Source organism: Limulus polyphemus, unplaced genomic scaffold (assembly GCF_000517525.1).
Source record: "Limulus polyphemus unplaced genomic scaffold, Limulus_polyphemus-2.1.2 Scaffold1693, whole genome shotgun sequence".
NCBI lineage: Eukaryota > Metazoa > Arthropoda > Merostomata > Xiphosura > Limulidae > Limulus > Limulus polyphemus.
Genome location: NW_013667303.1, coordinates 148976 through 173797, shown reverse-complemented (window position 1 = coordinate 173797; position 24822 = coordinate 148976). Strand labels below are relative to the sequence as shown.

Below are 24822 nucleotides of genomic sequence, written 5' to 3'. Positions count from 1 at the left end.
ACTGTAATTTCATTTTTTTTTTTAAAAAAAGATGACTTCGTCAACAAATACCACAAGTTTTTATCTGGTCACGAAAAACAATAAAAAATTACTTTACCACTGAGAACATATTCCGAAAATCTCAGATTTTGTTAAACATAGTGCTGATCTCATTAAACGGGACATATAAATATTTAATTCGTGGTAAAGCTATTAATTGATCTTGAACGAAGTTTGTTTGAGAAATGCGCTCGGTTGAAGAGATTGGTCACAGTTTTCTGAAGAGTGTCCTGCTGACATGTTTTAGTGGGTGAAGAAACATAAAACGGATGCTGTCTTTCCTAATTGTATCTCATTATTCCTGTCTGCAATGCAGTAGATAAACAACCACTCTCAAGAAAGAAGTGAGTCAAAAATTAATTGCGGTCATCTGTGAAGCAAAAAAGAAAAAAAAAAGGCTTAATGTACTTTAAGTTTCGGTCATCAAACCAAACCTTACTTCTACTGTTCGGAGCAATAGCGACAAACTGATCAAGAAATTGGTCCGACAAAAGTCGCACAAACTTTTGATATTGGTAACTTTCAAAAACACAGATCAGTTTCTTTCTAATATTTTTTTTTTTTATAAAATACAAAATTATACTGGGGGAGATCCCCTATTGGTTTGCTGACTCTCTTATGATAATATTGAAATAAACTCTTAACATAAGGCCAACAATAAAGTTAGAAAAAGCTTAACGTACTTTTAAGTTTCGGTCATCACACCAGGCCTTGCTTCTACTGTTCGGAGCATTGGCGACAAACCGATCAAGAAATTGGTCCGATAAAAGTCCCACAAACTTTTGATATTGGTAACTTTCAAAAACACAGATCAGTTTCTTTTAATATTTGTTTTATAAGATACAAAATTATACTGGGGGGGGGGGGGCAGACCCCCCTACTGGTTTGCTGATTCTCTTATGATAATATTGAAATATTGTTTGTAATTAAGCACAAAGCTACACAATGGGTTATCTGTGCTCTGCCCACCACGGGTATCGAAACCCGGATTCTAGCGCAGACATACCGCTGAGCCACTGGGGGGCAATATTGAAATAAACTCTTAAACTAAGGCTAACAATAAGGTTATATAAATTCGTCAATGTCCATAGAACATTTAAAAACAAACGCTTAGGAAGTAACTTCAGCTTCGAACATTTTGAATTATTATTTTTATACGATGATTTTTCAACATAAAATACGAAAACGAAGTATCAGCAAATATCGAATTATTTTTAAACAGAGTTGTTTCCACCGGATCTCGTTTTAATTGAGAAATTATCATATTTAGAAGCAGCGCATACGGCCCGGCATGACCAGATGGTTAGGGCGCTCGACTCTGCGGGTTCGAATCCCCGTTACACCAAACATGTTCGCCCTTTCAGCTGTGGGGGCGTTATAAAGTGACGGTCAATCCCATTATTTGTTGGTAAAAGAGTAGCCCAAGAGTTGCAGTGGGTGGTGACGACTAGATGCCTTCCCTCTAGTCTTACACTGCTAAATTATGGGACGGCTAGCGCAAATAGCCCTCGTGTAGCTTTGCGCGAAATCTATAACAAACAAACAGCGCATACGCACACGACTATAGTGTACGTAATCGAACTGCACTTTCTCCGCGTGAGATTTGAATTCAATAATGTGCTTGGATGTTTAAGTAGTCACAACGTAGAGAATAGGTTGACAAGTTCTGCAACTTTATGGAAAGCACGTGTATCCATATACACGTGTGTGGACTCCTGGCGGTAAGCAAGTTTCTTTTTGGAGTTTCACGCAAAGTTATTCTAGGGCACTAGAGGGAAGACACCACACACCGCCAACTCCTGGGCTACTCTTTTACCGTACCGTCACGTTACAATGACCCCACGACTGAAAAGGCGAGCATGTTCGGTGACAGGATTCGAAATCGCGACCTGCAGACTGCGAGTCGAGCGCCCTTTAACCGCCAGGCCTACGGTAAGTTTAAGGAATTATATCGTTAAAATTCGGGATTCAATTCCTGTGGTGGGCACAGCGTAAATAAGCCCATTGATTCAATGGTATAAAAATGTGAGGGCAAAACGAAACTTTGATGCTTTTTAAAAGAAAAAATGACTTTTTTAATCCTCACCCTGTACAAGTAAATATAGTTTTTAGGACAACAAAACGTTAACTTTATTTTATTTTTATTATTGCTAAATAAGCAAACACAACACAGCACTCTAGCGACCTCTATACAAGGTGGAGCAAAAGTTATTATACAATTGTTACAACTATAGGGCTGATATGATACAGTTAGTACTAAAGAAATGTTACAAAGACATTTAGAAATGAAACAATTGTATCGCGTGTCCCCTCCTTTATTGGCGTCTTCTTTTTATGAGGACTTTAGTAAATGAGGCTCGTAAAGTAATGATAAAGAAACTGTCATTAACCAGTGAAGAAAAAATCTAGAGTGATAAGAACATAACATACGGCGAAGATATTTGAAATTACATAAGGGGTGGTTTAAAATAACACTGTAAATAAACCTTTTTTTTTTCAAGAGTAGCCGAAGAATTTCAATAGGTACTTTTGACAAGCCGCTTTCCCTCTAGTCTATTAATTCAAAATTAAATTAGGGACGACTTTGAGAGATAACTCTTTTCGTGGCTTTGCACGAAAATTCTGAAACAAACAAGCCCTCTTTTTCCGCTATTCTAATTTTCAATTACATTTAAATGAGCGAAATGGCGTTTCGAACCAGAAAACTTTTTGTAACGCTCGACATGCAATGGCAAACAACCTGTTGACGAAAAGGAAAATTGGAACACCAAGATGAAGAACACAGATATATCAATAGTTAAGGAAAATTGGAACACCAACACCAAGATGAAGAACACAGATATAACAATAGATAAGGGAAATTGGAACACCAACACCAAGATGAAGCACACAGATATAACAATAGATAAGGAAAATTGGAACACCAACACCAAGATGAAGAACACAGATATATAACAATAGATAAGGAAAATTGGAACACCAACACCAAGATGAAGAACACAGATATATAACAATAGATAAGGAAAATTGGAACATCAATACCAAGATGAAGAACACAGATATAACAATAGATAAGGAAAATTGGAACACCAACACCAAGATGAAGAACACAGATATAACAATAGATAAGGAAAATTGGAACACCAACACCAAGATGAAGAACACAGATATAACAATAGATAAGGAAAACTGGAACACCAACACCAAGATGAAGCACACAGATATACTCAATAACAATGGTTAAGGTAAATTGGAACACCAACACCAAGATGAAGAACACAGATATATAACAATAGATAAGGAAAACTGGAACACCAACACCAAGATGAAGCACACAGATATACTCAATAACAATAATTAAGGTAAGTTGGAACACCAACAACAAGATGAAGAACACAGATATATAACAATAGATAAGGAAAACTGGAACACCAACACCAAGATGAAGAACACAGATATATAACAATAGATAAGGAAAATTGGAACACCAACACCAAGATGAAGAACACAGATATATAACAATAGATAAGGAAAATTGGAACACCAACACCAAGATCAATAATACAAACATACTCAATAAAATTAACAATTAAGAAAAACCGAACAAGAATAATGATCCAGAGTGATGAAAAAGACAACAGTGATGAGTTGGTTTATCAATATCCAGACAACAATAACACTTAAACAACATCTTGCGTGATATCATGACATGATATCATCCACATGCTTCTATCACTACATTGGGTTTTTATTACGCATAACACTTGTACTTAAAAGATAAATCTTTCTAAATGACTCGTACACGTTCTTTCTGAGCAAAATGAAACTTCCTCCTGTATATTCCACAGACAAGAGCGATAAAATGGTGGCAGTTCCAGCTTGTGCTGAATTACGTCATTCGTCAATGTCCAACCACACGCCGCATGCAGGAGTGGCGATTTTCCTCATCGTCTATCACTCCATTACAAGTCCGCCACCTAGCACTGATCCTATCACCTGGTTACGAGTTCCAGCAAAAGGACACCGCGTTTTTGGGCCAAGATTAACTCCTCCCCCTCTCCCCGTGGAGTGGGCGGGGAAACTATGTAGTTAACACACCTGCCACTAGAGGAAAACGATGATCCTCCCATAGTTTTGTTATTATTTATATTTCTTCAGTTCACAGCCGTGGGATAACTCGGTGAAGTTCCCCCCTTTTTCACGAATCCCGCCTTAACACACTAGTGGCTTTTGTTTTATTTATCAGAGAGAACATTAATCAAAGTTGCTGTGTGAGGGCTGCACCCAAGACCAGATCAGCAAAGTACTTTTGTACAAAAAAAAACTCAATTAATTCATCCTTCAGAGAACTTGGTTAAGAACTATTCGTTACTGGCTGAACGTAAACGAGTCATTTTATTTTATTCCGCTGTCTCAGCTTTCGTGTTTAAGGTGATGCACTTTCCTTTCGAAAAGATATCTCAGCTGAACTATGTGATACGTCAAGGATGAATACCCACCCATATCATCAAAATCTCGGAGTTTTCCCTTAAAAACAAAACAAGACAATCGCCATTGTTATGGTGATGTGTACAAAGAATAGGTCGCATGCCTCAGGCAACGATCGCGTCATTAAACGTTTAAACCATTAAGATACTATATAAATTCCCAATTTCTTTAATGTAAAAAAAAACAAACAGATGGCGCTCTAGCTAAACGAGAGCACGCTTAATTTGCTCGTGCGACCTGCCGCTTTACGTAAGGTTTCTATCACTGATAAGCAATCTGCTTGATACATTGATCGTGCTCTTCTCTATAGCAGTTCAATGCTGTTTGAACAATCATCCGGTCTTGACTGGTTGGTCTGTTATCGAGATCGATCGTTATTGAACTCTATTCACGGCTCCTGACCACCAGGGGAGGACCGAAATAGGCGATCTCATCAACAAAGAATGGGGGTTTAGTTTACTTTAATACCAATAAGTTCCTGAGGGGAAAGAAATATCTTCTTTCTTTTTTTTTTTCCTTCGTTTATTTTCACGCGCTTCGGAGACAAATCTGTACTAGAATCACAGATATCTTGCGTCCCTATCGTTACATGTCCTTTCGAGTAGATTCAATACTACAAAAAAAAAACATTTTTTGTAGCGATAAAAAAGTAAATTAGGCACAAAACAATTATCATAATCTCTAATGATGTAAATCCTGGTTAAGAAGTTAGCACACAGGATCATCTACTAAAGTTGTCACGTTTTCAAACGAGACTTCAATGATATCACATATTTTGTAATGATTTAGAAGCCTTGATAAATATTTGGTTGGGAAGCTAATTTATTTTCCACGAAACATAAACTACACAAATGTTTTATATTTTCGCCGCCATTTTTATTCCGAAACTCAAGAATTGTTTGACAGGTGTCTCTCTCTCTCTCTCACACACAGTTTGAACAGACGACATTGTTCAGTGAAAACAAGGCTTAATGAATTTCTAGAAACGAAAGTTGTAACGAAAAAACTTTAAGAAAAAAATAAATAAATAAAAAATAACTGTCATTAAAAGAGAGAAAAAAAATCACGCGATATTTCGCTTAAAACTTCACTAGATTTAAATTAATGGTTCATATTTTATTACTTTCTCACTCGTTTGGAAAATTAATTTATTTTTCGTACGGATAGCAACACCTTACAACTCGTCAATAAATTCCTTCCAAGCTTTGAGAGTTACGGACATTGACAATTCAAATATTCACTTGACACAGCTCGAGCAGATACAAAGATACAACTATAACAACTTGAGAGTGAAAGCAAAAAAAAAAAAGAGTAAAATATGCAATAAATATGACATCCAACAGATGGCAGCACCGCCAAACACGTTCAAAAAGGCAGCTGTGACATACGTAGTTGTATTATCAGCTCCATCTTGTTATGGAGATAGCACGTGATCTTACATTATTTAGATACGTGATTCGTGGGCACCTTACAAATTAATAACAAATTTTTATTATTCCACTGTCTAGAAAGGTTTTATCTTGTCAGATTTCTTCGTACACCCATCTCAATTTATCTGGAACCCATGCAAGGCCTTGAGTCACTACCCTCTTATTTTTTTTTAAATGAAAACGTCTGGAATGAGCAAACTATAATAACGAAACAAAAAATTATAGAAGTTAAGCCTCGTTCTTCAATAGTGAGTAGTTTAAAACTCAGAGTTTGTTATATTCAGATTCTTCTGATCAACGGTTGCAATCTTAACGAGCATTTGGAATAACACTATTAAAAGAATAATCCACGTGTGAGCTTTGAAGCCAGATTGTAAAATCTATAAAATAACATCGTTCACTTTAGAAATCAAGTCGACACAAGTGTATTTTCAAATTAAAAAATGCATTTATTGTATGTTTCTTCAGGATAACTACCTTTATACATTAACTGTACATCAGTAACGGTGTTGGTTGAGAATGTTAAAAGGATGACCCCGGTTGCTGGATTGGTGAAATAAGAAATGATGTCAGAGAACGAAGTCCAACAACCTAAAAAATAAAATATATAAAAAACTGGGTTAACAAAAAAAAATTAAATAAAAAAATAAGTTATTAACAACTCCTGGTCAAAGTAAACTAACTAAATAAACCAGATATATATAAATCCGACAAGATATACGTAATATACAAGAAAAAATTATTAGAACACCACTAGCTTACCTCGTTATTAACGATGTTTTCGGCCGTAATCCTAATAACATTTCATTACGTTCGGCCATTTTATGAGATTCAAGCTAGCCCTAAATCCACGCGCCACGTATATGTATAAACTAATGTTATAAACGACATAAATTCTTCTTCTTAATATAAAAATTAACACACAATAATGATAATAGTGAAAATGTCATAAAGAATATGGAATACGAGTTGGTAATGATTATTTCACCATAATTTAATTAAAAGCTATGGACATAAAATGAAGAAACTTGAAAGTGAAAAGGAAAAGAAATTATTCAGATTTAAGACAATAATGAAGCAAGCGCTGTTCTTTTTATCCTTGAATTATTCAATAATCTCAAGCGCTGTTCCTTTTTCTTTCTCACTCCTCCTTGAATTATTCAATAATCTCAGGGGCTGTACCTTTTTTCCCTTCCCACCCCTCCTTGAATCATTCAACAATATCAAGCGCTGTTCCTTTTTTCTTTCTCACCCCTCCTTGAATTATTCAGTAATCCAAAATTATAACAGCTCTTTAGTTTCCACTTTCTTCTTATTCTACAATTTGTTTCTACTCGTATTTGATCATCAAACAAGTGTGTAGGGCATAATATAGATCCTATGGACTATTATAACTTTTCTTTGTATGCGTGCATTTTGACGAGGGGTGTTGTATGGAACCTGTGAGCTCCTGGATTCTGCTATGTTCAAGTTGTAGGGGTGGGGAGGCACCGGCGACTGGGGCACTTTATCTGCTAAGCTAACAGTGATCACTGAATTCAAAACTTAAACAAGTCTCTCTTCTCCATTCAAAGGGCACATCGATACCGCGTCATAATTAGAAGAGGCTCGTGCCCCACGGTTCTGTCTATGTTTTACGTTGATTTGGGTCGAACATTTGTTACATGAAACCAACATTTAAAAGTACGTCACGGATTTTCTTTAAGAGTTTCAGACGTAAACAAACTGTAAAAACAAAGTCGTTGTAAGGCAAATCAAGCTGTAAACAAACCGGCAGCTGTAAATTATCAAGTAACACAGATCTACATAAACCAAAAAAACACGTTATTCATTTTTCATTTGTTTCCAACCTGGTTTATGAAATTAAGTACGTATATCTACATTCACGTGAAGGTTAAAATATTCTTCTAATCTAGGGCCAACGTGAATCACGTTAGAACATTTAGAGGTAGAGGGGGGGTAAAACTAAAATTATATATTTATCAACGTGTTTTTTGTTGTTTTTTTCGGTTATCGTCAGCGCGCGTGAGAGGTGATCCGAGTAACAGATTTAATTGTTCAATATTCGTCCTATAAACAACTTACACTTTTGTCTTGACGTCACACTTTCAGCCAACTAACTCCGCCATCAGTGAGGATTTCTTTACTCCTTTCGAAAGAGGACCTGAAGAGGAACAAGCAGAAAAATGACCTTTAAATAAATCGATTTTAATCCTTAAAGGAATTAAGATTAGAGGGGAAGCTCTCCAGTCCAATTCAAGAGATGGTGGCGTATTAATGGATTAAAACAAAACCAATACCATTAGGGAAAGAATGAAAAAAAAAAGGTTTCGGTAGAATCGACCAATCACACATCCTTCCTTAGAGTAGTAAGTAACATAAACTTATTGTTGACTGGGAACTTTCAATAGTAACAGAATCCCAGTCGAGAAATTGTTTTCTAATAAATAGATTGAAAAAAAGGGGGCGCGACTAAGTTTTGCGACGGAAAAAAAAAATTATTAATAATAATATTAATAAAAGTGTCCTAAGCCTTGTATAAAAATATATCACAGTCAGTAACTTTAAACGTACGTACTACATACGCGTGCACGGTCGATTGACTCGAAATACAATTACTTTCTGATTCTCGAATGTCACGTGCCAGCCAGCTCTACATGACACGCTAAACTGTACATTTGACATCCGGAACCCGATTTCTGAGTTTGTGGTGCTTTCTCCTTCGGTGGTCGTTTCAATCTTTCTATCATTCTCGAGCCACGTGCAACACGAGTAGTTTTGTTGTTGTTGTCGTCGCTGAAAAGAAAAAAAACTTTCCGTGCATAACGCGGCGGCGTGGCAACAACGCTGGAGACACCCTCCTTCTTTGGTGGTTGGAAGAACGCGCGTGGAAATGACAATCGCGACAGTTCGTGCTCTCTACGGAGGTCAAACAATGCAATCTGGTTTTTCATTTTATCATCATTCAGCTGGATAATATGAAACAAACGGGAGGAAGTCTTAATAGAGAAGAAAGGGGGGGGGGTAGATTAATCAGTGAGGATGAGAACAACACATAACCGAGGAGAGGTTCCGCGCAAATCGTCATCATCCAAAAGCACGTGATGCACATCCTCAAATACATACGCTCCTACAAAGTAGTCTTAACTGATATTTCTACATCAAGAGACTCTCTCTAACGTGGAATTACTATTCAAGCTGTCAAGCATACCGTTAAAAACCTTCCTCGTTGTTTTAACGAAACATTCTGAAACCGAAATTATTGTTATCTCTTTATATTTAACGATGGGCAACATTAGTAACTACAGCTCTACTTCCACCAGTACACGATGGGCAACATTAGTAACTACAGCTCTACTTCCACCAGTATACGATGGGCAACATTAGTAACTAACTAAACCACAACTCTTGTTGTTGACACGACGAAAAACCGTTCCAGATCTAGCAACCAGATTTACTGTCCATACGACTCTGAATGTTACCATGAATTAACACTTATAATTCTCTCTCTGTCTCAACCGTTGAGGTTCTTATGATATTTTCCCATCACGAAGCCTATTTAATTCGTGAAGAATACTCGGGTCAAGTATGAATTGTTCCTCTATAAGCAAAGCGGCCACTATATCAAAACAAACACAGAAAAGTCGCGGGGGATGTAGCAACACGTAACCAAGTGTTGCCTTCTGTGCGTTAGAAACTTTCGATAGCAACGATGTCTGTTTTTATCAGTTCATTGTTTTTTAAAATTAACCTTATTACATGTTAGTTCTAGTTACTGGTCAATGACACCCCCGTGAATGAAAAAAAACAAACCGTAATCTGTTTAGGGTTACGTTACACACTCCGAGACACTAACTAATTCGGTCTACATACGCTTTCTCTCACCCATTTCAGACGTTGTTTTTGCTAATCATTGTTTGTTTGTTTTTAGAACAAAGCCACAATGGGCTATCTGCTGTGTCCGTTGTTAAGAATCGAACCCCGAATTTTAGCATTGCAAGTCAGTGAACTTAGCGCTGTCCCACCAGGGGGCGTTGCTAATCCGTTACCGTATGTTATAACCTCATGTTTAATACTATAAGTAACTGAGATTGTTTGTTTGTTTGTTTCGAATTTCGCGCAAAGCTACACGGGTGGCTATCTGCGCTAGCCGTCCCAAATTTAGCAGTGTAAGACTAGAGGGAAGGCAGCTAGTCATCACCACCCACCGCCAACTCTTGGGCTGCTCTTTTATCAACGAATAGTGGGTTGGACCGTCACATTATAACGCCCCCACGGCTGAAAGGGGTCAGCATGTTTGGTGGGACGGGGATTCGAACCCGCGACCCGCAGTAACTGAAACTGTCAACCTTCTGTCCAAAAATTCGAACAATTAGATTTATAACAAAATATATAATGAAAATTGTCGGTCTTCTGTCGCTCAGTTAAATACTTCATATAATCGGACGTAAATTGGTCCTCGATTTTGGAGCTTACGAGCCTCCGGGTTCGAATCCGCGTGATAACACAAAATACTCCTCACACTTTAAGCTGTTGGTGCTTCATAAGAGTGACAGTCGATCAATAAACATGGTAGGGCTGCTGATTAGTCAGTAATTAAAAATTAGGGACAGTCTTTTTTTTTTTAGCAGGAACCCTTCACAAAAGTCAAATTCTTATAACTCATAGAAGCAAATTTATTTGATTTTTTTACTTTTTTTCTTATGTCGCTACCACATTATCTGAGTTCCGGCGAAAATATTTTGGAGAAGAAAAATAGAATAATCTAATTAAAAACATAACTTTTTCATATGGGTTTTTGTTTTTTCTATAGCCAGAAAAAACGAAATATATATATAATCAAAAATAACGTAGTTGTCATGCTTGAAACTGTCACTAGATGGGGTTGAAAGGTAAAATAATAAAGTTTCTTGATCGACCTTAAAAATGCCCTTCTTTACTTTTGTTCTGTTGACATCTAATGTGAATACTTGCAATTTCTATTACCCGAATAAACACAATTATCAGCAAGATAAAAAAAAATCATATTTTTCTGTTCAAAGTTATGATATTATATACATGTTCTTTCGACGTTACATATTCAAAATACATTTTTGACAGCTAGCGCCATCTGTCCTATAAAAATTATATTAACAATATTAGGTTGAAACAGCTTTCAAGATTTAGAGCTCCTTAAAGAAAAAATGGCACAAAAATAATATCAAAAAGTTCTAGAACTTTAAACAATGTGAATTTTTTAAAGTTTACATTAACTTATAAACAGTCTAAATAAAACCTTTATAATTAAGTTTGAAATTACACAATGTGTTACTAATAAAATTTACCATCATGAAAATGTTCCGCTGTTCTTTTACGCAATGTTTCCACTTCAGTGTCGTCAGTATCTGCCCATTCTAACACCAGACGGCGACCATAAAGATGAGTGCTATGACAAAGTGCCTTAAACGCCCTCTGGAATATATACATAAAAAAAAAAATCATAATAAATAAATAAATAAAACCATTTTATCAAATCTTACATTTTGTTTCGTCGTCCGAAGTTTACAAATTCAAGACTTGCTCGTGACCTGTTGTGACCTTGAGCAAGACTTTTTTACTTTAATTGTTTTAGTATAATGGATACTAATGGTGGTGGTGGGGGTGGGGGTTAATTTCTGATGGACTGGCATTACCATCAAAGCGGGAATGTGTTACCATTGTCATCCGCTTATGCCACTACAACCAGAGATCGGCATTGGTTCCTACGTGCCATTCCGGATGGGTTTAATCTCACAAACTCAAGACAATTATTAAGTAGAATCACCATCTATAGTATTATAAAGTGCCATCTGGTAGTTTACACCAGCTATATTATTATAAAAGTTAGTTTCTCAGCATACTTTGTTTTTATTTTGATTCATTGCACCTTCTATTGATCAATGCAAGGTTCTAACAGGGGCGGATTTAACGGTCAGTTAAAGCTGCCTGGGCTCCTCTTTAGGCTGGACCCCTTTATATATATATATATAATGTTGTTGTTTTTTCAGAAATACATTACTTTAACTAGTTTATTTCATTTTATTTATTAAGTCTATCAATTTATTCAGCTATCTGTTGAAATTATTTGACTTGCTTGATCTATAATATTGGTATGAATAGAGCCCACCAGGGCCCCATGTTTTTTTTTTAGCTGACTAGGCATTCAGGCTTTAATATTCCCCCTTTGGTCCTAGGTAGTACTAAATTAGAAACAAAATATAATTGTATAAAATTCTGTATATGTAAAACTGTTTGCTTAATTAAAATAAACTTATAATGCTCTTAATTAATTTAAATCATAAAAGTTAACTTTTTTTTAAATCTTACCTGAAATTTAAAGCATTCTTCACTTGTACGTTTCTATCAACTGGCACGAAGATTTAATAAATATAGGCCAGGTGTTCCCCAGTGTATATCATGTCAGGTTGTGGACTGAAGAGTTCAAAGCACGATTTGTTTGTTTGTTAAATTTTACACAAAGCTGCTCGAGAGACATCCGTCCCTAATTTTAAGTGATACAGACTAGAGGGAAGGAAACTAGTTAACATCGAGCACCGACAGCTTTTGGACTGCTCTTGTTAGACCGAGATATGGGACTTAATTGCCGTCTCATATTGCACCCCTGGCTCCAAAATGCAGTGTGTGTGTGTGTGGTTTTGTAGTAAAGGTTTTACAGATTTTAGAATATCTTTTAAATAAATTTATTGCCTCGAAATTGAAATATCATTTGCCAATTTCAACCACTTTTACTCTAAGTAAAGTAAACTGAAAACTTGCAGAGTAAAAATTATTCTTTCTTTAATAAAAGTAATAAATTAAAAGTTCATGTAGGCACATTTTCCTTAAAAAAAATAAAATAATAAGAGAAGCCTTTCAAATTAGATTACACTACAGTTGAATATTTTAAAACTAAAAAAAAATTGTGGAGGTTCTTTGGGAGTGGCATCTGAAAATAGAGGATGCAGTAAATTGGCCTCAAGTTTTCTCACCTTTGCGTCGTTCTTTGTCAGGAAATCTACGAAGCCGAAACCTCTGTGTGTTCCTGTTCCTGAAAATTTTTTTGGTAATCGAACAGCTTTCAGTTCTCCAAACACGCTAAAAATAATATAAACAAATAACTGGTTTTAAATTTCTCAAGGATAATAAATACATACGATAGTAATATTACTGATTTTTTTTTCCAATTTCCGAAGAACACTAAAATAATGCAAGACATATAAATAGTTTTCATTTTCTGAGGACACTGTAAGATTCCTGCTGGTTGAAAAGTCTAAATCACTGTCTCTTTTTTTTTTTCTCTCATTAGACATAATACACAATAAAGAGGAAACTCGTTACCTTAACCTCTAAAATAAGTTTCATAACACAGACCAGTGTCGTGAATTAAAGAGTTTTGCTGACCCACCCTGGATTTAACCCGAAACGAAACAAAGAATACTACCCCTTCAACTCGCCGATATGTGAAAAAAATAGTGTATCCCGATACCATAAATGTGAGTAAGTTTCTCTAGGACTAAAAGCAAATGAGGAAATTTTTGAATCAATGGAACAAAAACTTTCTTTATTCTATTTAAAATTTCCTTGTGAACATATTTTTATCTACTTGTAAAAAGTTCTTCGTGATGTCAAGAAGGAATGTTTGGCCTGAAGGACCAAAATTTCCTCATGAAGACGAAGAACCGAGGTAGTTTGTTTCTTCAGAAAAGGTTCAATGATGTAATTATAAAATGTCTTGTTTTTCACCTTTTGCACTGCAGGTTTAAATTTGCTTAATTTACTTTCTGTTTTGTTCAAGTTATTTCCCCATTTGTCAGTTAAGATGTTGTCTTGTTTTGATGCGGTCTTCCAGTGTTGTTCACTAACACTTACAAACAAGTTGAAAACAAGGGCACGAGAAGATGTCACTCAAGAAAAATTTAGAAAGGAGAAAATCTGTCACTTTTTTTCACCCCTGCCATCAACCAGCTAAAGAAATGAGATGATAAAACAAGATAGTTACCCGCTTTTATTAATATACAAATAATTTCTAATTTTTTAAGTAAAATAGAAGATCCCTATTATCACGCAAAAAGACAAATTCTTCAACCAATGACAGCTAGTTTCTAGACATTTAACTTCTCACCAGTTTATCAAAGATTGTAGATAAGGAACGTCTGCAGCTGCTGTTTATGTTTAAACAGCACAGTATTTTAATAGAATACATCATATGTTTAGAAATATCAACAATAAAAGAATTAACAGATCATAAGATAAAAAAAAGATACACATGCCTGAAAAGTTCCTGAACTTCCTTTTAAAAAAAAAGATACACATGCCTGAAAAGTTCCTGAACTTCCTTTAAAAAAAGATACATGAATGAAAAGTTCCTGATCTTCCTTTAAAAAAAGATACACATGCCTGAAAAGTTCCTGAACTTCCTTCTTAGTTGCTTGAAAAGGTATGTTACGTATTAAGATCTTGGTGCTTTTCTGCTTGGAGACTTTGACTTTTTTTCTTGATGTAGTTGGTGTTGGTCTGTGCAAAGAATAAAAGATGAATTCACCTGATAAGATCATTGCAATATAAACCATTAAAATACGTTATTTGGATTAATGAGAAGATGTGTGATAAATTCAATAGGCAAGGAAGTCAGATACTAATATACAAGTTATTTATTTTAAAATCTATTGATGAAAAGAACTGGAAAAGTTTACAACAGCAGGACGAATATCAAGTTAAAACCATTAGGCCTAGATGGACACGTTACTAAAGCAATACACACAAGAATCAGAGAGAAAGCTTAATTAATAACGATGTAGTCTATTAAACTATTTTATATTCTTTTCATCAACAAATTCACATTTTTAATATTCTTTTGTTGTTTTACATAAATTTTTAACGATTTCTTTTCCAATCTTAAATTGGTGAACAATTACTGGTTCGATTTCATAGTTATCTTTCTTTTACTATAGAGCATTCAAAAATCTTGCCGATATGATGTTTTTTAAGGCTGGAAGTTTAGCCTTAAAATAGTTTTTAATCAATGTTGTTGCACTAGTAAAAAACCTCAAGTTTTCTAAGTGATGATCGTACCCAGACCCAAAATAAAATGTATAATTAACAACTATGCTCTCAGTATCTTTTCATGTTCCTCTATCAAAAGTAAAACTCAAGACTCGTAGAAAATTGCTGCGTGATAATTCCCCTCTGTCTCACCTTAAAAGTGACTTTAAATGTTAAAAAAAAAAAAATCCTAATTTAATGAAAACTTTTGTTTCAAACTTCACAATGTTTTGCTGTTGACTTTTATTGAAAAAAAACCTTTTATAGAACAATTAATATCCAGAGTTTAGAAATTCAAATCTATAGATATGGCTTCATGTCATTAACGAATGTGCGTATGCGTACATTATAGACAGATAGATCGATTAAAAACAAACTTTTGCATGTCCCTTAGATTAATGATGATCGCTTTCTACGGGTATTTTAAGAATATCCTCGTACCACAGCAACGTGGAAAAACTCTAACACAAACCAGCTTACTTACTGCGTGGCTCGATGTGAAAGCTTCAGCTCGAGAGCATGGCCGTCTAACAAAGAATGTTGTAGTTCCTTCATGGCTTCTTTTGCAGAATCTTTATGTTTAAACTGAACAAAACCATATCCCATGGAAAGCATATCACCTGCAAAGAAAAACACAAACAAGTCCTACAAAACAAATATGTACATACTTCTTTCTTGTTTCTCACAGTAGGGGAGTGTGTGGATCAGATACACAGTACCGATGCGTGTGGATCAGATACACAGTACCAATGTGTGTGGATCATATACACAGTACCGATATGTGTGGATCAGATACACAGTACCGATGCGTGTGGTTCAGATACACAGTATCGATCGTGTGGATCAGATACACAGTACCGATGTGTGGATCAGATACACAGTACCGATGTGTGTGGATCAGATACACAGTACCGATGCGTGTGGATCAGATACACAGTACCGATGTGTGTGGATCATATACACATTTTTTTTTATGAGATTCATGTCTGTCTGTCTGATACCTTAAAGTTGTATTTCGTTCCTTTTTCGACAGACTTATTTTGCATTGTTTCAAGTTCCACATAAAATGTCTGGATGAAAAAATCTCTAGTTGATAAATTTTATTTACATATAGAATGAAAATGTTACAGATTTGTAACACATATACCATACATAAAATTATATCTAACAGCTTAAAAACACCTAACAAAATCAATGATTCCAAAATGCCATGAATGTCTACAAATAATCACAAACCCGACTATATTTTTGGGTCCACACATACAGAATTGAAATACACCCTGAAGTAAAAAAAGGAAACAGTTTTACCAATTTCAATAACTACCCCCGTGTTTAGTATAGTTTTCTATACACGTACAACTTTAGTTTTTTCAACTGCTCTTCTCATCCTAAAAAATGAAACCGTTTGTTTAAGTGAAAGTTGACTCACATTTCATCACGCACCGAACTATAAGAAGCATTTATCTAGTGAGAAAAATGGGAAGTATAAAGAACGGATGCAGAAAACCGTTTCAGCTTCTCGTGACTTAATAACCTTCTAAAAAAAAAAACTAGTGCCAATCCATAATCTTGCGATGTACAATAAAAACCAAAAGTATACTTCAAAACAAAAACGAAGAGGTATTTCAGGTCATGAAAGAAAGTTCTTAGCTGGAACTTCTTCTGATAGATTTTTCAGTTTTCGCTCATTGACACCACCTCGTTCGTTAAATGTATCCAGTTTCAAGTTTGGAATGGTACATGCACTCGAACAATTTAAAATTCTCTATTTATATTAAACAATTCATTTTTTTCCCCAACTCAAGAAACTCATACTTAACTTATACCTCTTAATATAACAAAAATGTATCTTACAAATTTTGTTTACATAATTACTGCACCCGTTTTAAAAAAAAACGGAAACTTCGTATCATCTACTGAATTTTTAGAGAAATGCAAGATATAATTATTCCAATTTTTAGTTCAAGAGACAATAATTAACAGGAAAATTAAACTAAATACAAAGGTAAATATTCCACAAAAAAATCGTTTGTTACCTGGATTTTTGACATTTTTTTTCCTCGCAATTGACACACTGTGAAGAGGCCCACATTTCTGAAAGTGCTACAACACAAAAAAAGAACACAGCATGTTACAGTTTGACTTAACAATGCAGCACGTTACCTTTTTTTATGTAACAACAAACATGTTGCTTTTCTACTTAACACAGCATTTACTTTCTATATAACGTCACTGTGAGCAGTCTACCTAATTGCTTTACACATTGATAGATTACATTTTAACCCAATACATATGTAACTTGAGGGTTTTTAAGATGAAAAAACAAATTTGAGATACATTCCAATACACAACTGCAAGACTCTGACTGTACTGAATGCTCTACTGCACCCAAATGAATTACAACATTATATCTAACAGAGAAATGGATCGGAATTCTATTTTCTAAAGATTTTGTTTGTTTGTTTGTAATTAAGCTCAAAGCTACACAATGATTCCAAAGGTGTCGAAACCTAGTTTCTAGCATTGTAAGTCCGAAGACATGCCACTGGGGGGCTTTCTAAAGATAAAAGTAGCTTTTGGATAACTAACAATAATTTTTCATTAGAATCTTAAAAAAAATACTGAATTTTCCCCTTTCAACCATTTTGTTTTAGACAAAATTTTGTTGATATCAGTAACAACTTTTTCTTTAAAACCAAGCCCAATTCTATTTGTTCTTTACTGACACACCTGTTTTCTGCACTGTGTTTGCATCTTTCCTTTCGACGGCCTTCATTGGCGTGGGGCTCTCAAACATTTCAAAGTTAACCCTTGCATTAGTGGCCCACGCTTACATATCTAGAAGAACAACTATGGTACAAGTTTTGGAAAACCCATCACATGGCAAACACTCCCAGCATTCTGGCAACCAGCAGTGAAAACATGTCTCCTGACAGAAACAGCAAAGTGGCCACCAGAGTGCACTCCTGGGTTTGACTTGTGTTCTGATTTGCTCATCTGCATAGATTGGTTTCCAAAAAATGTTCAAAGTCCATCACTGTAATTACGCAAGATACATGGGGTATGCAAATGGAGATTTCAAGCCTCGGCTCCTATCTTATTAACATTTATCACGCAAGCTAAACCTACTTATGGTACTCATATGTCCCACAACAACAACAAAGGAAAAGATGCATTTATAAGCAAATTTCACATGTTTAACACGAACTGAATCAAGGGACTGTTGCAATAACTACTGTACTTAAGAATGTTATTCTACATAAAATAAAATTCACGGAAATCGAGGAAAAAGCTCATGTCTAACATTGTTTCTTTTGCTGAAGAATAAGGTTATTCTTCCTTTCAATTAGCACTAATCTAACAAAACGTTTTTTAAACCCTCATGTTCGGTAATATCGTTTTAGTTTTCCACAAAGTATAAAGCTGTAATATACCAAATATTACCATACTTATAAAATTACCTCAGTCAGTGTTTTTTCTGTTGTATCAAAGTTCAGATTCTTCACAAAAAGAGTTGTATCTGGGTCTGGTTCTTCAACTTCGTCAGCCAGTTCTTCTGGATTCACATTTGACTCACTTTCATGGTTTCTCTTGTTTTCATCTTCAGGTTGTTCCTTTTAGAATTAATTTCCAGTGGTTTTTATGTAGTAATTTATATACGATAAACAAAATACTGTAGAGTGTCATACCTTTTGAACATAAACTGAGTTGTAAACTACCAAATAAAGACACAAAAATATAACTTTTATTTAAATGCAGCAACCAGAGAATCTGAACTACTAAAACCTGTTTATATGATGTTATTCAAATTTAAACCAGTAATTCCCTTTTTTTTTTAACTCCACAGACCAACAAAGTCTAGCTTAACTGCTCGGTGATAATCAGGAGTGTATAGACCCATAAGTAAAGTACATGATCAATAAATATAAAGCACACAATATGTACATGGTTATACACAGAATTTAAAAACAAGCCTCAAAGTATTTAGAAGTTTAGTAATATGGATATTTATTTAAAAAGATTTACACACACACACATTACAAGTTTTTGTAGTCCAACAAAAGCATGTTCAAGGACTGACACCAGTCTGCTGACCAGATGATAAAATCAAAATGCGAATCATAACATGATGAATTCTATCAGTATAGTAAGATCTTGAAATCATTGGTACGTGGTAAAAACTCTATAATTACAGAATTGAGGAAAACAATTTTTACATTTCACAAATATTTTATTTATTACTGTTTTGCCAGTGAAGGTAGAGATTGAAACAACTCGTAAACAGGTATGTGTGTTTGGCCAAAACAAACTACAAGTAACTTTGACACTTACCCTGAAGCAAGTGGGGAGGAGGAGTGTAATAAGTTAAATATTTATGAAATGTACAACTGTCTGTTTTCTTCAGTTCTATAATTCTAATGACATTTAATTCTAATTATTAATGTAAAACAAATAATTGTAAACTAAAACCAGAACATTAAACAATTAATTTCTTGTGTAAGTTCTTATCACCAGAAAACTACTGTTTAGTTATTAACCTCAGAAATGGAAAAACATTGTTAATTTTAAAGCAGTACTGTTATCCGAGTCAGTAAATGTTTAGAACTTTAAACCATAAACTCAAACAAAGTTTTTCCATTGTCCCTTTTTGTCCTTCCAGTCTTTACATTTTAACTACTTACACACTAATGTTAGGGGTAGATTTTTAAAAACAGACAAAAAGAATTAAATTACCTAACCAAAATTAACTGTTGTTCCTTTCTCCTCACTAGAATTTATTACTAAATTTTACAACCTTTCATAATTCATTCTACCTGCATTAATCTGAGATTTAAATTGTTTACATTAATGAAATGTTTGTATTTTTACCTCATTCAGTTCTTCTTCCTTCTTGACCTTTGCAGGCACAGAGAACGTGTTTACTGGTGCCCATTCCAAGTACAAAGGGACATGATGAAACTGTTAAGTAAACACCTACGTGTCTTAGTGACGTAAAACTTGCAAAGTGTTTTAAAACAAAATACTAATTTTAAGTAAATGATTCCTATCTACATATCATTACAAGCTAACCTTTATGGACATAAATCACTCTAACAACAATGGTACTCAACTAGCAAACAGTGTGTTCTATTCATTATAAGTATGAATGCATATTTATTTGTAATTTTGTATTTATGGCAACAACTACTATGGCTATCTGACACATGTACTATTACTAGATCTACTGACCTTACCTTCTCTCTCTTATATAAGTTATATTTATCATTATTCACCTGTACTATTACTAGGCCTACTGACCTTACTCTCTCTCTTATACAAGTTATATTTATCATTATTCACGTGTACTATTACTAGGCCTACTGACCTTACAATCTCTATGATATTTATGATTATTCACCTGTACTATTACTAGGCCTACTGACCTTACAATCTCTCTGATATTTATGATTATTCATCCGTACTATTACTATGCCTACTGACCTTACTCTCTCTTTTATACAAGTTATATTTATGATTATTCACCTGTACTATTACTAGGCCTACTGACCTTACAATCTCTCTGATATTTATGATTATTCATCCGTACTATTACTATGCCTACTGACCTTACTCTCTCTTTTATACAAGTTATATTTATGATTATTCACCTGTACTATTACTAGGCCTACCGATCTTACAATCTCTATGATATTTATGATTATTCACCTGTAATATTACTAGGCCTACTGACCTTACAATCTCTATGATATTCATGATCATTCACCTGTACTATTACTAGGCCTACTGACCTTACAATCTCTATGATATTCATGATTATTCACCTGTACTATTACTAGGCCTACTGACCTTACACTCTCTCTCTCTCACATTTATGCTAACATAATTAAGCCTTGCTTTATTCATTTAAATTAGGCCTAGGTCCAAATAATGTATCATATTAGACAATGTGCTTATTACAGTAATCTTACACCAGTGTAGCTGGAAAGCAGCTTATAATAGCTCAATTGGATATCAGATGATGAAGGTATCATACACCCATCTTTGGGAGAGGCTTATTTTAGCCTTCAAATTAACAACTTTTTAAATGCCATTAAATATCACTGGAGTTCATATGTTGTATTGTGCCGAGTAATTTTATATTTTTGCTTGATACAGTGTTCATTACAAACAACTGACCAAAACAGTGGAATAAAGTTACTCATTTTTTGCATAAAATACATAGGAAATTCCAGCAGTAATTAGTGGAATTAATTGGAATATTGGCAGTATTTACTTTTATTTTTTCCATGTGACTGATGTTATCAGGGATCTTTAGAGAAACAAAGTCATGGAATCACAAGCAATTTAAGTACATATATGGATTAGAAAATGTTTAAAAACTAATGGAGAAACATATATACTCCCACTGTGAGTGTAGTAACATGTTAAAGAACAATATAATATTACTATTAGGAGCATTCTTGAAAAGAAAAAAGCTCAAAAAGTTAAAAAGAAAAATGAAGTAACCATAGATTTTACTTTTGGGAACAATAACTCTTTGTAAAAACCAATAATCCCTTGTGGTTTCAGCTCCAAATACCGAACCACATATCAAGTGTAGGTTGAACACAATTATATCATTTTAGTACACAATTTCACTACCAGGGAAGACATTTTACAAAAACTCTTTGTAATATAAGATAAACAGAAGTTTGAAAGATAAAACTGGACATAACAACAACAAACAAATTCTACCTACACATTAAGTAGAGGGATATTAGGAGATCTAGCACTGACAAAAAGTAAATAGTTAGTTTTAAAACATATTATTGACATTTTAAAGGCTAATTATGTACTTTTTCAGTCACCTAAACAAACAGGGAACACACAAGGCTTTGTTTTAATTGTTTCTGTACGTTAAGATGGCCTAGAATAACCATACAGTTATTACTACTACTTCCTATTGAATATCATATGACAACATTCTATTACATTTAAGTCTTATCAAATAAAAAAGTTCTATGTATGCAAATTAAAATTTTAATATACCTTTGAATAAGCTAGCTTCTGGTAAGCAGCTCTTGCTTCAGCTGGTTCCTGAAATTCTACAATACAAGTTATACCTGTAGGTGGAAGAACTATTCGAGCCACTTCACCAAACTTTGAGAATAACTCTCTCATTTCTATTGGTTTGGTGTTGGCTGGCAGGTTTTTAACGAGGATTACGGTCTTACTTCTTTCTGCTGCAGGTTGGCTAAAGGCATCTAATTGGACATTATTCTGTAGAAGAAAGTCTCGAGTTTCGGAGACAATTTGGGTTTCTCCTAATGCCATTCGTACAGCCACGCTGTCAGATGTTTCCTACCAACAAATAAATTAAAAGGCAACTTTATAACATTACAGTGTTATTCTTCTAAAACTGTATGTGCCAAACAACAACAGATGATCTAACAAAATAGAATTTCATCATGATACAGAAGTTTTTCTAAACATAATACTTGAAAAAGAATGGGAAAACTTTTAACTTACAAATAACTACAAGAACATGTAATATCTTCTATTCAATCTAACAAATTATTTTATACAGCATTAGTAAATACAAGTATATGAAATTATAACTTAATCCTGTTCAGTATAGCTGCATGTGAATGAGAAAATCAAAAGTTATGATGTGATATGTGTCACATTTTTACATACGATTTATGCTATTAAAATCTACTTTTCATCAATCATTCCTTTAGGTTGGACGAGTCAGAAATCTGACATTAGATCTCTTTGTACTTGGATTAAAAAAACAAACAAATCACTATTGATCATGCTGACTTTAGTAGCTTTAAAATTGAATGAAACAAATCTTTCATCAGGTATAGTATATTAAGAAAAGCCCTTACTGTGTTCAGTAAATTCGATTTGCTCGTATTGTATTTTTCTGCAATAACGTCAGCTACGGCATTAGCACCGAGGAATAACGAATTCCAGTTATGGGAACTAATGGAGACACAAGACATTTCTCAAATGATGGTAGCAGTAAGATGTTAAGACCATGACTTTATTGCTATTTAACTGTAAGCAACCAAAAGAAATATGAAGTTTAAAATGAAATTGTTCAATCAACTTCCAAAAGAAAAAACAATTAACACTTAAAATGCCATGGAAACTGAACTGAGAAGAAAAAAAAAAGTGTGTTCTCAGTCAAAAATAATCCTAAAGAATCTTCTCAACAAAGTGCATAACTTTTTCGAACAGAAGCCAAAAGCAGAAATTGTATTTCTTTTATTTAACAGCGTACATTACTTGCCTTTAACATTAGAATTACATTAACGTAAACAACTGTTTTAATGGTACTCATCATCGTCATTTGACTGTCACCATAAAACAAACAGTATTCAAGTGTGAAAACAAGCAACATGGTAAACCATTTACACAAGAAGAGTTTTATAGTAAAAACCAGCATAAAGTTTGTCATAAGAAGACATTCAAATGAACTAAAGAACAAAAGTTTTCAGATTTACGGATAACGAACAAGTTTAATTTTTTCAGTAAGGAACAACCCCTACCTTCCACTAGTGGCCTTCAGTTGAACTTCTTTCTTCTTTTTATACGACACGTCATCTTACGTGAGCAAGAAAACAATAACAATTTCATAAAGCTTATAAAAAAATTCAACATATTTCTTCATTAGATAATATGATCGCTATTCCGTAGGTTACAAAGTTGAGATCAATCAACCAGCTAATTTAACCTTATATTTAATTACATAAATATTCTGATCCTAATTAAGTAGAAGTTACTGTAAAAAGTGTAACAGTGAAACATTTAAAAAATTATGTCAAACATCTTAATATACCTTTCAATTCTTCCAAATTCTTCTTGGATTTTCCTGGTAGCAGATGCATTAAACGACCCTAGAAAAAAAAAAAAAACCTAATCTACTATAAAAAATGCAAATAATAAACTCTCACTACAGATTTAAAAGGAAGACAAATCAAATACATTCTGTCTTATCCTAAATAAACAGTGTAATCTTAAAATTGTTTTAGGAAATTATATATATTTTTAACTTTATTACTACCTCTAATAGAAAATAGTTATTTGTAGTCTCTAGTGAAGTGTGTCTGTGATATATTTGCAAATCGAAAAGAGCTTTCTGGGCGCAATCTAGGTATGACGAGAAAAATCTTACAAAATAACACAACAATTTGTTAAGAACGAAAGTTAAGAACATCTTACATTTATTGTAAAAAATTAAATCGTACCCTGCCAATATTTTACCTGAAATATTTTTCCATCCAGCTCAGAAAAAGCTTTGACTGCGTGTTCAGGAAACATGAAGGTAACAAAAGCAAATCCTTTGCACTTTCTTGTAAAACGATCAATTGGTAGATGAACTTCGGTCAGTTTTCCTGTTGGAAATCATCATTTGTAAGCTTACAATATGCCAAAAAAAACATTAATAAATAGTATGTAAATAATAGGATATCAGTTTACCTATTGATAATTAACACAAAGCATGTCCACAGAGAATAGTCTTGAAAATAGATGTTAAAAAACCTACTTTTTATGAAGTGGAAATAGATGATTTAATTGGTTTATCTGCAATATGTGTTTTTATTATAAACCACGTTCTTTTTTTACTGAAAGGAAATGAAAATATAATCTCTGAATCCAAAACACACAGAACTTAACACTAAATTACTTAGTTATATACACCTGGAAAAAAGTTAAGCACCCCCAAATATTTTTCAGGATTGCTTATTGAAAATAAGGTTTAATTTTCATGATGTTGAGCAATGTTCATAATTTCAAACATAATTAAAAGGATGTG

At 34.0% G+C, this 24822-nt stretch overlaps 1 protein-coding gene across 1 annotated transcript in view; it reads right to left on the bottom strand.

Moving 5' to 3' along the window:
* Window positions 1-6383: 6383 nt before the first annotated feature.
* The window catches only part of LOC106464577 (probable RNA-binding protein 19), a 38222-nt gene continuing 19783 nt past the window's right edge, over window positions 6384-24822 (bottom strand). Inside the window, exons 13-26 of the mRNA XM_013924729.2 lie at window positions 24270-24400; window positions 23845-23902; window positions 23555-23609; window positions 22889-22985; window positions 22047-22358; window positions 19887-19976; window positions 18479-18631; window positions 17054-17120; window positions 15502-15637; window positions 14373-14489; window positions 12965-13070; window positions 11282-11408; window positions 8043-8121; window positions 6384-6548 (exon numbers count right to left, since the gene is read on the bottom strand). Coding sequence (XP_013780183.1) covers window positions 8066-8121; window positions 11282-11408; window positions 12965-13070; window positions 14373-14489; window positions 15502-15637; window positions 17054-17120; window positions 18479-18631; window positions 19887-19976; window positions 22047-22358; window positions 22889-22985; window positions 23555-23609; window positions 23845-23902; window positions 24270-24400 — 1505 coding nt within the window. The 3' untranslated portion in view covers window positions 6384-6548; window positions 8043-8065. The remainder of the gene's footprint in view (window positions 6549-8042; window positions 8122-11281; window positions 11409-12964; window positions 13071-14372; window positions 14490-15501; window positions 15638-17053; window positions 17121-18478; window positions 18632-19886; window positions 19977-22046; window positions 22359-22888; window positions 22986-23554; window positions 23610-23844; window positions 23903-24269; window positions 24401-24822) is intronic.